Genomic DNA, 13,183 nt, shown 5'->3' with positions numbered 1-13,183 from the left:
AATTTTGATTCCATTCGTGAAAATTTTTCTATATCCCGAAAAGTCCACTTACTTCTAGTGCGGCCTATTGGGAACTAACCGAATTCACCAAGTTACTGAGATACGGCTTACCAAATTTTGATAAATCTTTAAAAGTACACATATTACAACAGCCTGCTACTGCGAACTTCTGAATTCTCAAAGAAACAGTGTTTAGGTTCGTTAAAAACGTTGCTCTATCTTGAATAACTAGCATATTACATGCGAATCCTATTGGGACACTAATGAACTCACGATGATACTTAGATTCCCTTCCTTGAAATGTTGCTATATATTGAAAAGCACACTTATGCAAGCATGTCCCATTGGGAACTTACTGAATTCGCCTAGAAATTCTGATTCCATTCATAAAAATTTTTATATCCCGAACAGTCCACTTATTACTACTGCGGCCTATTGGGAACTAACTGAATTCACCAACTTACTGAGAATCGGCTCACCAAATTTTGATAAATCATTAAAAGTACACACATTACAAGAGCCTGCTACTGGGAACTAACGGAATTCACAAAGAAACAGTGTTTCACTTCGTTAAAACGTTGCTCTATCTTGAATAACAAGCTTATTACATGCAAATCCTATTGGGAACCTACTGAATTCACAATGATACTTAGATTGCGTTCCTTAAAATGTTGCTATATTGAAAAGCAGACTCATACAAGCATGTCCCATTGGGAACTCACTGAATTCGCATAGAAATTTTGATTCCATTCGTGAAAATTTTTCTATATCCCGAACAGTCCACTTATTACTACTGCGGCCTATTGGGAACTAACCGAATTCACCAAGTTACTGAGATTCGGCTCCATAAATTTTGATAAATCTTCAAAAGTACACATATTAAAAGAGCCTGCTACTGGTATCTAACAGATTTCACAAAGAAACAGTGTTTCACTTCGTTATAAAGTTGCTCTATCTTGAATAACAAGCATATTACTTGCGAATTCTATTGTGAACCTACTGAATTCACCATGATACTTATATTCCGTTCCTTAAAATGTTGCTGTATATTGAAAAGCACACTCATACAAGCATGTCCCATTAGGAACTCACTGAATTCGCCTAGAAATTCTGAGTAAATTCATGAAAATTTTTCTATATCCCGATCTGTCCACTTATTACTACTGCCGCCTAATGGAAACTAACCGAATTCACCAAGTTACTGAGATACGGCTTTCCAAATTTTGATAAATCTTTAAAAGTACACATATTACAAGAGGCTGCTACTGCGAACTTCTGAATTCTCAAAGAAACAGTGTTTAGGTTCGTTAAAAACGTTGCTCTATCTTGAATAACAAGCATATTACATGCGAATCCTATTGGGACCCTAATGAACTCACGATGATACTTAGATTCCCTTCCTTGAAATGTTGCTATATATTGAAAAGCACACTTATGCAAGCATGTCCCACTGGGAACTTACTGAATTCGCCTAGAAATTCTGATTCCATTCATAAAAATTTTTCTATATCCCGAACAGTCCACTTATTACTACTGAGGCCTATTGGGAACTAATTGAATTCACCAACCTACTGAGTATCGGCTCACCAAATTTTGATAAATCATTAAAAGTACACACATTACAAGAGCCTGCTACTGGGAACTAACGGAATTCACAAAGAAACAGTGTTTCACTTTGTTAAAACATTGCTCTATCTTGAATAACAAGCTTATTACATGCAAATCCTATTGGGAACCTACTGAATTCACAATGATACATAGATTGCGTTCCTTAAAATGTTGCTATATTGAAAAGCAGACTCATACAAGCATGTCCCATTGGGAACTCTCTGAATTCGCATAGAAATTTTGATTCCATTCGTGAAATTTTTTCTATATCCCGAACAGTCCACTTATTACTACTGCGGCCTATTGGGAACTAACCGAATTCACCAAGTTACTGAGTTCGGCTCCCCAAATTTTGATAAATCTCCAAAAGAACACATATTAAAAGAGCCTGCTACTGGTATCTAACAGATTTCATGAAGAAACAGTGTTTCACTTCGTTATAAAGTTGCTCTATCTTGAATAACAAGCATATTAGTTGCGAATTCTATTGAGAACCTACTGAATTCACCATGATACTTAGATTCCTTTCCTTAAAATGTTGCTATATATTGAAAAGCACACTCATACAAGCATGTCCCATTGGGAACTCACTGAATTCGCCTAGAAATTCTGACTAAATTCATGAAAATTTTTCTATATCCCGAACTGTCCACTTATTACTACTGCCGCCTATTGGAAACTAACCGAATTCACAAAGTTACTCAGATTCGGCTTACCAAATTTTGATAAATCTTTAAAAGTACACATATTACCAGAGCCTGCTACTGGGAACTAACTGAATTCACACAGAAACAGTGTTTCAGTTCGTTAAAACGTTGCTCTACCTTGAATAACAAGCTTATTACATCCAAATCCTATTGGGAACCTAGTGAATTCACAATGATACTTACATCCTTTATTCAAATGTTGCTATATATTGAAAGGCACACTCATACAAGCATGTCCCATTGGGAACTCACTGAATTCGCATAGAAATTTTGATTCCATTCGTGAAAATTTTTCTATATCCCGAACAGTCCACTTACTATTGCGGTCTATTGGGAACTAACTGAATTCACCAAGTTACTGAGATTCGAGTCACCAAATTTTGATAAATCTTTAAATAACACATATTACAAGAGCCTGCTACTGGGAACTAACTGAATTCACAAAGAAACAGTTTTTCAGGTCGTTAAAACGTTGCTCTATCTTGAAAAACAAGCTTATTACATGCGAGTCCTATGGGGCACCTACTGAATTCACCATGATAATTAGATTCCCTTCCTTCAAATGTTGCTATATATTGAAAAGCACACTCATACAAGCATGTCCCATTGGGAACTCACTGAATTCGACTAGAAATTTTGATTCCATTCCTGAAAATTTTTCTATATCCCGAACTGTCCACTTATTTCTAGTGCGGCCTTGGGAACTAACCGAATTCACCAATTTACTGAGATACGGCTTACCAAATTTTGATAAATCTTTAAAAGTACACATAATACAAGAGCCTGCTACTGCGAACTTCTGAATTCTCAAAGAAACAGTGTTTAGGTTCGTTAAAACCGTTGCTCTATCTTGAATAAGAAGCATATTACATGCGAATCCTATTGGGACCCTAATGAACTCACGATGATACTTAGATTCCCTTCCTTGAAATGTTGCTATATATTGAAAAGCATACTTATGCAAGCATGTCCCATTGGGAACTTACTGAATTCGCCTAGAAATTCTGATTGCATTCATAAAAATTTTTCTATATCCCGAACAGTCCACTTATTACTACTGCGGCCTATTGGGAACTAAATGAATTCACCAACTTACTGAGAATCGGCTCACCAAATTTTGATAAATCATTAAAAGTACACACATTGCAAGAGCCTGCTACTGGGAACTAACGGAATTCACAAAGAAACAGTGTTTCAGTTCGTTAAAACGTTGCTCTATCTTGAATAACATGCTTATTACATGCAAATCCTATTGGGAATCTACTGAATTCACAATGATACTTAGATTGCGTTCCTTAAAATGTTGCTATATTGAAAAGCAGACTCATACAAGCATGTCCCATTGGGAACTCACTGAATTCGCATAGAAATTTTGATTCCATTCGTGAAAATTTTTCTATATCCCGAACAGTCCACTTATTACTACTGCGGCCTATTGGGAACTAACCGAATTCACCAAGTTACTGAGATTCGGCTCACCAAATTTTCATAAATCTTTAAAAGTACACACGTTACAAGAGCCTGCTACTGGTAACTAACTGAGTTCACAAAGAAACAGTGTTTCACAGTCATACAAGCATGTCCCATCATGTCTGTGTACCTAGTTCTATAAGAGAAGACATAATCTGCAACCTTGGAGTCCCTGTCATCAGAGGCTCTGTCTGCTGTAAAGAGGAAGCAGGAAAGCTTGTGGTATTAGTGATCAAAAATAGATCAGGACCTTCTGTCCTATTATTAACGGAAGTCTCTGTCTTACCAAGATCATTCTCAGAATCAAAGAAAAAATAAAGAAAAAACTGCTGACAACAATCTTTCCCATGACCCAGATGCCCATCAGCTTAGAGCCAAGTTTGTAGCAGGGGGCAAGTCCAGGTGCACATCTTCTTGGAGTCCGCCGCACGCAAGCAGGGGGCTTAACCGCGTGTGGTGCGAACCCTCGCACCGGCTCCCACTCAGGCGTCATGTCTGCCCCGGAGCTCGGTTATCTCTGCTGTAGGAGCGGCAGTTCCTCTTTTTTTATTTTTTAAAAGCACCAAATTGAGATCTGCTTGAACCTGGGCAATGGAATCTGTAAAGCATCGGAATATAATTGGGAAGATCACTAGTACAACAACAAGTAGTAAAATCCCAACTCCAATAAAAATAAAATATTGTGTCTAATCGATTGGATTTAATGATTTAACTCCATTCGCAAAGGATCTTGCCAATCCAGAGAGGTCCACTGCATCTACATGTTGCTTATTCATTTTTGTGATTAAGGACGTCAATTCTTGAATATTATAAGAAATGTTATCATCATCCCATATGTCTAGCAAATATGTTTTGGTCCTTTCTCATTTTTCTGTAGCATTATAAGGTAAAGGAGTCACACAAATAAAATCATAATTAGCGTGACAGCGTGTGGCCATCCTAGTCTTAATGTTTGTAACATCTCGTCCTAATTCTAATACTACCTCTTCTAGGGCATTTAATCTAGTTTCTAATTTCAAATCTATAATCTTCTGTTCTGATAATGTAAGGGTAACATTCTTATGGAGATCATTAACAAAAGTGGCAATCTGCATTTCCTTAACCAAAGCAGTAGTAGAAACAGCAAAAGAAGTAACAATAGCTATCAAAGCGGTTATACCTAGAATTAAGGCTGTTACAAATCTTTTTGCCCTAATCAAACCCGTAGCATACCTAATAGTCTGGATGGCAGAATCATCAAACCATGGCTCATCTCCCAAGTCTACCGGTAACAAAACATAAGGAGGTATCCTGACAATCAATATAACAGATCCCGATACAGTGGAATCAATGCAATTAATCAGCTTGCATGATGTAAACTTAATACTAAAAATAGATTCAACCTTATCTATGCTAATCAATTGTGGCAATCCTTCTAATATTGCATAGGGATAGGTAACACAAGCAGAAACTGAAACAGCATCATAATCAGCAGCTCCTGTTTTCTTCAGCAAAAGTTTCTCACTAGAAGCAACCAGTCGGAACAGTTCTGGATGTTCTATCAGTGGTTTGTTCTGTCTATCAGGGAGGTCTCTGTGGAGTGGCTCCCAGAACCATGTCGGTTCTACCCACCCCGCATCATACCATCTTTTGATCAGTTTTCCAACTGGAGGCACATAGTTCCCATAAGGTTTTGAGTTGGAGGAGAGATAATTGCTCTGATCTTTATCAGGTGAGGACATGGAGAAGTCCCAGAGAAGTCTAGCAGCGCCTAAGGGAGAGAATCTTACCCCATTGTCAGGGAAGGCACATGGAAGCCAGCGCGGGAAAGCATTCTCATCTCCCTCCCAAAGGGCGTCCTTTTTAAATGCTGTTTTGTAATGGGGGTAGCGCGGCGGAAGATTCTTTACTGTGGTATAATATTGTCTTTTTTCTTCTTTATCGCTCACGGTGGTCATTCACAGTTCCCACATACGCCGCCCATTGCCCTTTCCATCTGGTTCGATATTGTCCAAGGTGGGGGTATCTCTGTTAAACACCCTTTTTCCCACTTGAAAACAGCCCACTGGCACCGAAGGGGAGAAAGAGAAGCAAATTGGCAGAGAATCGGACTTTCCCTCAAAATCTACATAACCCGAGCTGTTCTTTAGAAGGTGAAAGTCAGGCGATCCCCCTATCACTAATGTTTGATTGGTTAAAACCTTGATGTGATCCGACACCTCCCACCCTACAGGATGTAATATGGGTGGCTTTGGTAAGTAAGCCCAAAACTTTCCCCTAAAGCGGTGGGCGCACTCATGACTGTAAGCATAGCCACAAACAGCAAGGTTGTCGTTTCCGGGGCATGTGTAGCCTTCAATACTTCCTTTGCCTGAGCTGTCAGGGTTTTAAGCTGTGTCCACGTCGGCGTCTGGCGTGTTTTTGTTTTTGGCTCTAGGCGAGTCGCCTTGATCTTTTTGGCCAGGTTCCGCATTATCTGGCGGTTCGGCCTCTTTCGGCGTGGGGGACGGATGTCCGTTTCCTTTGCCTGGCCTGATGAGTCTGTCTGGGACCCAAATTGGTGATTCGGCATCCTGTGGGAAAACACAAGCATAGCCTCGTCCAGAGGCAATTAGCACATCTGGCCCCTTCCATAGGCCAGTTAATTGGTCTTTCCATCTGACCAGGGGTTTAGGAGCACTCTCCTTCTCCGCCCAATGTCTTTCGGTGGCTGTAAGCCCCTGGTTATCTGTATTTACATGATTCAAAACGAATAGGGAATGGCTAAGCAATTGATGGGGAGTTGTATACTTACCTGTTGACCTTAACTTTTGAATCTGTGCTTTAATATTCTAATGTATACGTTCCACAATGCCTTGCCCTTGTGGGTTGTATGGAATTCCTGTGACATGGGCTATGTTCCACTGTTGATAAAAATGCTCTAAGGTTTTTGGCACATAGGCAGGTGCATTGTCAGTCTTTATTTTCTTCGGGATACCCATGTAAGAGAAACTCTGCACCAGGTGTTGTATTACATCTTTCACTGCCTCTCCCGTTCTGGCAGAGGCAAACACCATGTGTGAGTAGGTGTCCACTGTGACATGGACATAATTCAATTTTCCAAACTCTGATATGTGAGTCACATCCATTTGCCATAAAATGTGAGGTTTTAATCCTCGTGGATTAACTCCCATCTTTAATGTATGTCCCCAATCTGGACAATGAGGACAAGATTTAATTATTTTTCTTGCCTGTTCACGAGTAACTTGAAAATGATATCTAAGTGTAGTAGCATTTTGATGATGTAGATCATGACTCTTTTAGCTGTCTCTACAGCCTGTATGATTTTTGTTAGTGAATCTGTTAAAGCATTTCCTTGGGCTATAGGACCTGGAAGCCACGAGTGGCCCCTCACGTGCCCTATAAAATATTTATTCTGTCTCTGTTGAATAGATTCTTGTAACTGTTTTAATTTGAGATAAATCTTGGTTCTCGGCGACAGGACTATCGACTCTATTTCCGGAAACAAGTTAAATATATATTTGGAGTCTGTGTAAAGGTTGAAAGCCTGTTTTACTTCTGTAAAAGCTACTAAGACTGTTTTAATTTCAGCCTGTTGAGCTGAATATCTTGAATTCTTCTTAATAATGGAGTCCCTATTTTGTATACACACCACTGATCGTCCATTTGAGGACCCATCAGTGATTATATTGATTCTATCTTCTAATGGAGTTTTAGAATATCCTCTAGGGAAAATCACCTCATTTTCTAATACAAAAGTTAAAACTGGGTCCTGAGGTAAATGGAAAATTATTTTCCCTGTAAAGCCAATTAAGGATATGATCCATTCATCATTTTTGTAATAATTGTTCTAGTTGAGCTCTATTATATGGGATGACAATAATATACACATCTCTTCTAAATAATTCCTTAGACCTGTGTCTTCCCTTGATAATCAATTGAGTGCATAGTGTATCATAAGAAACCAAAACTTTATGTAAAATATGAGGTAAATGAATCCATTCCAATATCCCATTCTGCCACAGGCAGGCTGTGGGGGTATAATTAGTTTTTAGAATGTACAAGGACCACTCTTCAGCAGGATCCAAGCGTTGGACCCTTGTTAGAGTCAATTTTTCATTTACTTTGTTTAATGCCTCACAGGCCTCAATAGTCAATTGTCTGGTAGATATGGGGTTAGGATCTCCATTAAGTATCTCAAATAATGGTTTTAACTCTCCGGTAGTTATTTTCAAGTAGGGTCTGATCCAATTAATATTACCCAAAAGCTTTTGAAAATCATTTAACGTTCTTAGTCTATCATGTCTTATCTGTAATTTCTGATATGTTATATTATTATCTCTAATATTGGTACCTAAATACTTCAAATTATCATATTTCTGAATTTTCTCCTCAGAGACAATCAAGCCAAATTCCTCCAAAGCATTTACAAGGTCAAATAATTGTTGGTCCACTAAGGCCCTCTGAGGGTGGGCTATCAATATATCATCCATATAATGAATCATATATGAATTTTTACATTTTTTCTTGACGGAAGAAATGGCCTGATCCACAAATTTTTGACATAATGTGGGACTATTTTTTATCCCCTGGGTGAGTACTTTTCACTGATATCGTTGATAGGGTCGTTGGTAATTTGAAGAAGAACACTAAAGGCAAATCTCTTACAATCTTTAGGATGTAACTTTATATTAAAGAAACAATCTTGTAGATCTATAATTATTACCTCCCAGTTCTTGGGGACTGCCACCGGGGATGGCAGTCCAGGCTGGAGGGCCCCCATGTCATGTATGGTGCTATTAATTGCCCTTAGGTCTTGTAGTAATCTCCATTTACCTGATTTCTTCTTTATAACAAACACCGGAGTGTTCCATGGGCTATTGGTTTCCTCTATGTGTCCTAGCCTCAATTGTTCCTGGACTAATTCCTGTAAAGCCTGTAATTTTTCTTCTTTTAGGGGCCATTGATTGAGCCATACAGGCTGCTCAGATCTCCACGATATTTGATCTGCGAACAGGTTGTCCTCAATGGCCCCCATCAAAAAACCTGTTCTGTTGTGACCAATTTTACCTCCAAGTCTTTCATAATGTCTCTTCCCCAGGGGGTAAATGGTAATGTCGGTATGACATAAGACTGTATGTTACCTGTCTTGTTCTCATGTTCCCAAATCAGAGGCTCACTGCTTCTGGCTATTCCTGAGGCCATGTCTAAGCCCTGTAGGGAATTCTCTGTTTGATGGATGGCCCAATGAGAAGGCCAGTCTTTTCCTGAAATGCATGTCTAATCTGCCCCTGTGTCAAGAAGGCCTACAAACTTTCTACCATTAAGATAAATAGTGAGCATTGGCCTGCTTTCCTTGATTTCTTTGACCCAATGTATGTGGTCAGTAGATCCAAACTCTCCCAGTCCTCTTTCTGACTGGAGCACTGGATTGGGCAGCTTTAAATATGGCAAGAGTAATATCTGGGCGATACGCTCTCCTTGGTGTATGATGACTGTATGTTTGGTTGTTTTAACCATAATTTTTATTTCCCCTTGATAATCTGTATCTATGACTCCTGGAAGGACCTCTAGGCCCTTCTTATAGTTGGAACTTCTTCCTATAAAGAGCCCTGTAACTCCGTCAGGTAGAGTTCCCCTTACTGCTGTAGGGACTAAAACCGTCCCTTCTTCCATAGAAATGATGATATCGAACTTGGAAGAGAGATCTAAACCCGCGCTTCCGGGTGTAGCTCAGGAAGGTCATGAATAGTGAATGGAATGGCATCGGGGTTTAACTCCGAGGTTTGACCTTTATTTTTCTCTCTTTGTATGGGGCTGAGAGGCTGCCCCTCATCTAGTTTTTTGTTTCTTCTTCCTTTTTATCTGTAATCAAATTTCTATCCTTGTCATACTTTGATCTACACTCACTTTTCCAATGCCTGCCCTTCTTTTAGCGCGGGCACAGGCCAGGAGGGGGGCGTTTGCCCTCCCCTTGACCTCTTTTGTAATCTTTTTTTAAATGTCCCACTTCTCCACATGAGTAACAAGTGGGGCCAGAGTTGTCCCTAGCATTGTTTCCTCCATGTGTTTATTTAACAAAGGCTGAGTATTTCTGTCCTCTCATGGCAGCAGCATAGTCCATCCCCTGTACCACTGTAGGAGAGGCATCTATGCAGGCCTTGACATAGTCCTGTATACTTCCCGTTTTTCTCACTGATCTTATAAGATCCTGGCATAGTGAATTAGCATTTTCCCATGCCAATTGCTTTAAGAGCATTTTAGCCCCTTCTCCTGGGGGCATCATTCTGTGGATAGCTTCCTCCAGTCTAGAGACAAAGGTCTCATAAGATTCCTCATTTCCTTGTTTTATTCCTGCCAAGACAGTCTTTTTTGACCCAGGAGGCGGGATTGCTCTCCAGGCCAAAACAGCGTTGGTAGTAACCTCTTTTAGGATAAACTTGGGTATTTTTACCTGAGAAGCAGGGGCAACAAATGCTCCTGTCCCCAGCATCATCTCTAAAGTTACCTCGGGCCCCCTTTTTCCTGAGGATTTTTGTACAGTTTCTTTGCTCTTGTCTTCATATTCTGTCCTCCAGAGGATATAATCCCCCGGGGAGAGAGTTGCTTTGGCAGTCTGGTGCCAGTCATGCGGAGTTAACCATTGGCTGGCCACCATGTCCACTATCTGTATAGTGTAGGGCGCCGAAGGCCCCATGGTTCGTATTGCAGCTTGTAATTCCTTTAATGTTTTTAGGGGTAATGGTTCTCATGTGGGGGAATCTTCATCATCACTGTCTCCTGTATAGACCACTGGGAAAACGAAGAAAGTGTCACCTTGCTCCCTAGCTTGAGCCATGGCCCCTGCGAAACCCACTGGAGGTAGTAGTTTTCTATGAGCGGCTGGTATTGGGCGTGCTTTAGGTCCCTTGGATCCCTTTTTCACTGTAAAGACCAGATCATCATCATGGTGATATCTAGCTGCCTCCTCTTCTAGATCATCCCAATCCCCTGGGGAGAGGTCATCGTCATCATCCAATCCCAAGAGGTTCATCTTTGAGGGGGTCTTTCTTAACAAGGGGTTTATTAGTTCCATAAGTCTTTTCCCTGACTTCCTTAACCTTAACTTCAGTAACATCATCATAAGGCAAATCATACACTGGTTCCTCAACATCCTTCTCTGATTGTGCCTCAGCTGATAACAAGATCAAATCCGACTGTTCTGCCAAGATTTCCCTCATCTGTAACCATATGGGATATTCCTGTTTAGGAATGGTTTCTTCTCCATGCTTAACGGTGTATCTTCTCATTTCTCTACCTACTTTCTTCTAATCTTCTAGATTAAAATCTCCCTTTTCTGGGAACCAGGGGGAAACCTTCATGAGGAATTGATAAAATTCCACAACACTACTTTCCTTGACTTTGAGGCCTCTTTCTGCTAAGAGACTCTGTAATACTGAGACAAAATTTTTTGTCCCTTTGAGCCCGTTCCTCCCATAATGAGTGACTCAGCCTCACCTACCTCTTCTCCATAGGCGGGACTGCAGTTCCCTTCGGTGAGTCCGTTCCGCTCCTGTAGTGATTCCAGTTCTAAAGCAAGAGGACACAAGAAAAACAGGAAAAGCACAAGAAGACAACAGCATGCACGTGTCCGGGGGTCCCTGTTCGGGCGCCAGCAGCCGCGGTCGGCAATCTTGGAGGTTCCAAGGATCCGCGGGGGGGCACCTGTTGAGGACACGCGTGGAGCGGAGACAGGATGGCGAACAGAGACACAGACACAGAGAGAGTGTGGTCAGCTGTTGTAACTTTACTGAGAGAGCATCAGACATTTATACACAATTTTCATTGTATAACAACCTTGGACCATGGCCAAGGACATTGGATTTTTCTGTAAAAAGGTATAGCTTGCTTTTTTTTTAGACGAGCCGCAGTTAGCCAGCCTAGTCTAGTTCTCTGTTTGTCACATCAAGGAGGAAGTTTCAGGGGACCGCATGTCTGGCATATCTTACGCCATCATGTCTGTGTACCTAGTTCTATTGCTCTAGTTAACCCTTTGATTCCATCTTTGTTAGTCCTGTAGATGTACATCTAAGGCTTGGGGCAATAATATTGTATGTCCGATCCCTGTCTAAAGTATCTGATGATCTGTGACCTTACCTCCCATTTCTCTTCTTCTGAGAGCACACACCAAGGTGGACGGGCTCTTGTCAATCTTTCTGACCAAGGCAGTGACAAATACCTGACCCTATATCCATCCTTAGTAACCCACCTATCAAAATTCAAATCATATTCTCCAGTATATGGTAATGGAGCATCCGTTGGTCGATGCACATATGGTCCCCTGTAAGTACCTGGTTGTCACCACCTGTTTCTATACTCTGTAAAATTTTCATAGCCGACCCAAATCTCAAGGAATCATTTCTCAACAGTTCTACCAACACCCTAATAGGAGAAGCATCACTATCCTTATAAGTATAATTCTTTGTTAAATCTTTGATTTCCTTATCTATAAGAGAAGACATAATCTGCAACCTTGGAGTCCCTGTCATCAGAGGCTCTGTCTGCTGTAAAGAGGAAGCAGGAAAGCTTGTGGTATTAGTGATCAAAAATAGATCAGGACCTTCTGTCCTATTATTAAAGGAAGTCTCTGTCTTACCAAGATCATTCTCAGAATCAAACAAAGAAAAAATAAATAAAAACTGCTGACAACAATCTTTCCTATGACCCAGATGCCCATCAGCCCAGAGCCAAGTTTGTAGCAGGGGGCAAGTCCAGGTGCACATCTTCTTGGAGTATACAACATGCAATCAGGGGGCTTAACCACGTGTGGTGCGAACCCTCAAACTGGCTCCCATTCAGTCGTCATGTCTGCCCCGGAGCTCCGTTAACTATGCTGTAGGCGCGGCACACTGGGAACTCACTGAATTCACCTAGATTTTGAATCCATTCGTGAAAACGTTTCTATATCCCGAACAGTCTACTTATTACTAATGTGGCCTATTGGGAACTAAACGAATTCACAAAGTTACTGAGATTTGGCTCACCAAATGTTGATAAATCTATAAAGATACACATACTACAAGAGCCTGCTACTGGGAACTAACTGAATTAACAAACAAACAGTGTTTCAGTTTGTTAAAACGTTGCTCTATCTTGATTAACAAGCTTATTACATGCGAATCCTATTGGGAACCTACTGAATTCACCATGATACTTTGATTCCGTTCCTTAAAATGTTGCTATATATTGAAAAGCACACTAATACAAGCATGTCCCATTGGGAACTCACTGAATTCGCCTAGAAATTTTGATTCCATTCGTGAAAATTTTTCTATATCCCGAAGAGTCCACTTGCTACTACTGCGGCTTATTGGGATCTAACTACATTCAAAAAGTTACTGAGATTCGGCTCACCAAATTTTGATAAATCTTTTAAAGTA

The 13,183-nt window shown here is 40.4% G+C and overlaps 1 protein-coding gene and 1 pseudogene across 1 annotated transcript; both read right to left on the bottom strand.

The window, feature by feature from the left end:
• Positions 1-4,648: 4,648 nt before the first annotated feature.
• On the bottom strand, positions 4,649-6,918 carry LOC134479509 (uncharacterized; annotated as a pseudogene).
• Positions 6,919-9,834: 2,916 nt separating this feature from the next.
• LOC134479508 (endogenous retrovirus group K member 5 Gag polyprotein-like) lies at positions 9,835-10,492 on the bottom strand. The gene has a single exon (XM_063262813.1). The coding sequence runs from the start codon at positions 10,459-10,461 to the stop codon at positions 9,835-9,837; it is 627 nt and encodes a 208-aa protein (XP_063118883.1). The 5' UTR covers positions 10,462-10,492.
• Positions 10,493-13,183: the final 2,691 nt, after the last annotated feature.

This window comes from Rattus norvegicus, chromosome 6 (genome assembly GCF_036323735.1).
Source record: "Rattus norvegicus strain BN/NHsdMcwi chromosome 6, GRCr8, whole genome shotgun sequence".
NCBI lineage: Eukaryota > Metazoa > Chordata > Mammalia > Rodentia > Muridae > Rattus > Rattus norvegicus.
The sequence above is the reverse complement of the archived record's forward strand: the minus strand, read 5'-3'. Positions and strand labels throughout refer to the sequence as shown.

Bases quoted from the DNA above. Each gene is read 5' to 3' on its own strand.
- LOC134479508 (XM_063262813.1), bottom strand. From the start codon at position 10,461: ATGGGGCCTTCGGCGCCCTACACTATACAGATAGTGGACATGGTGGCC.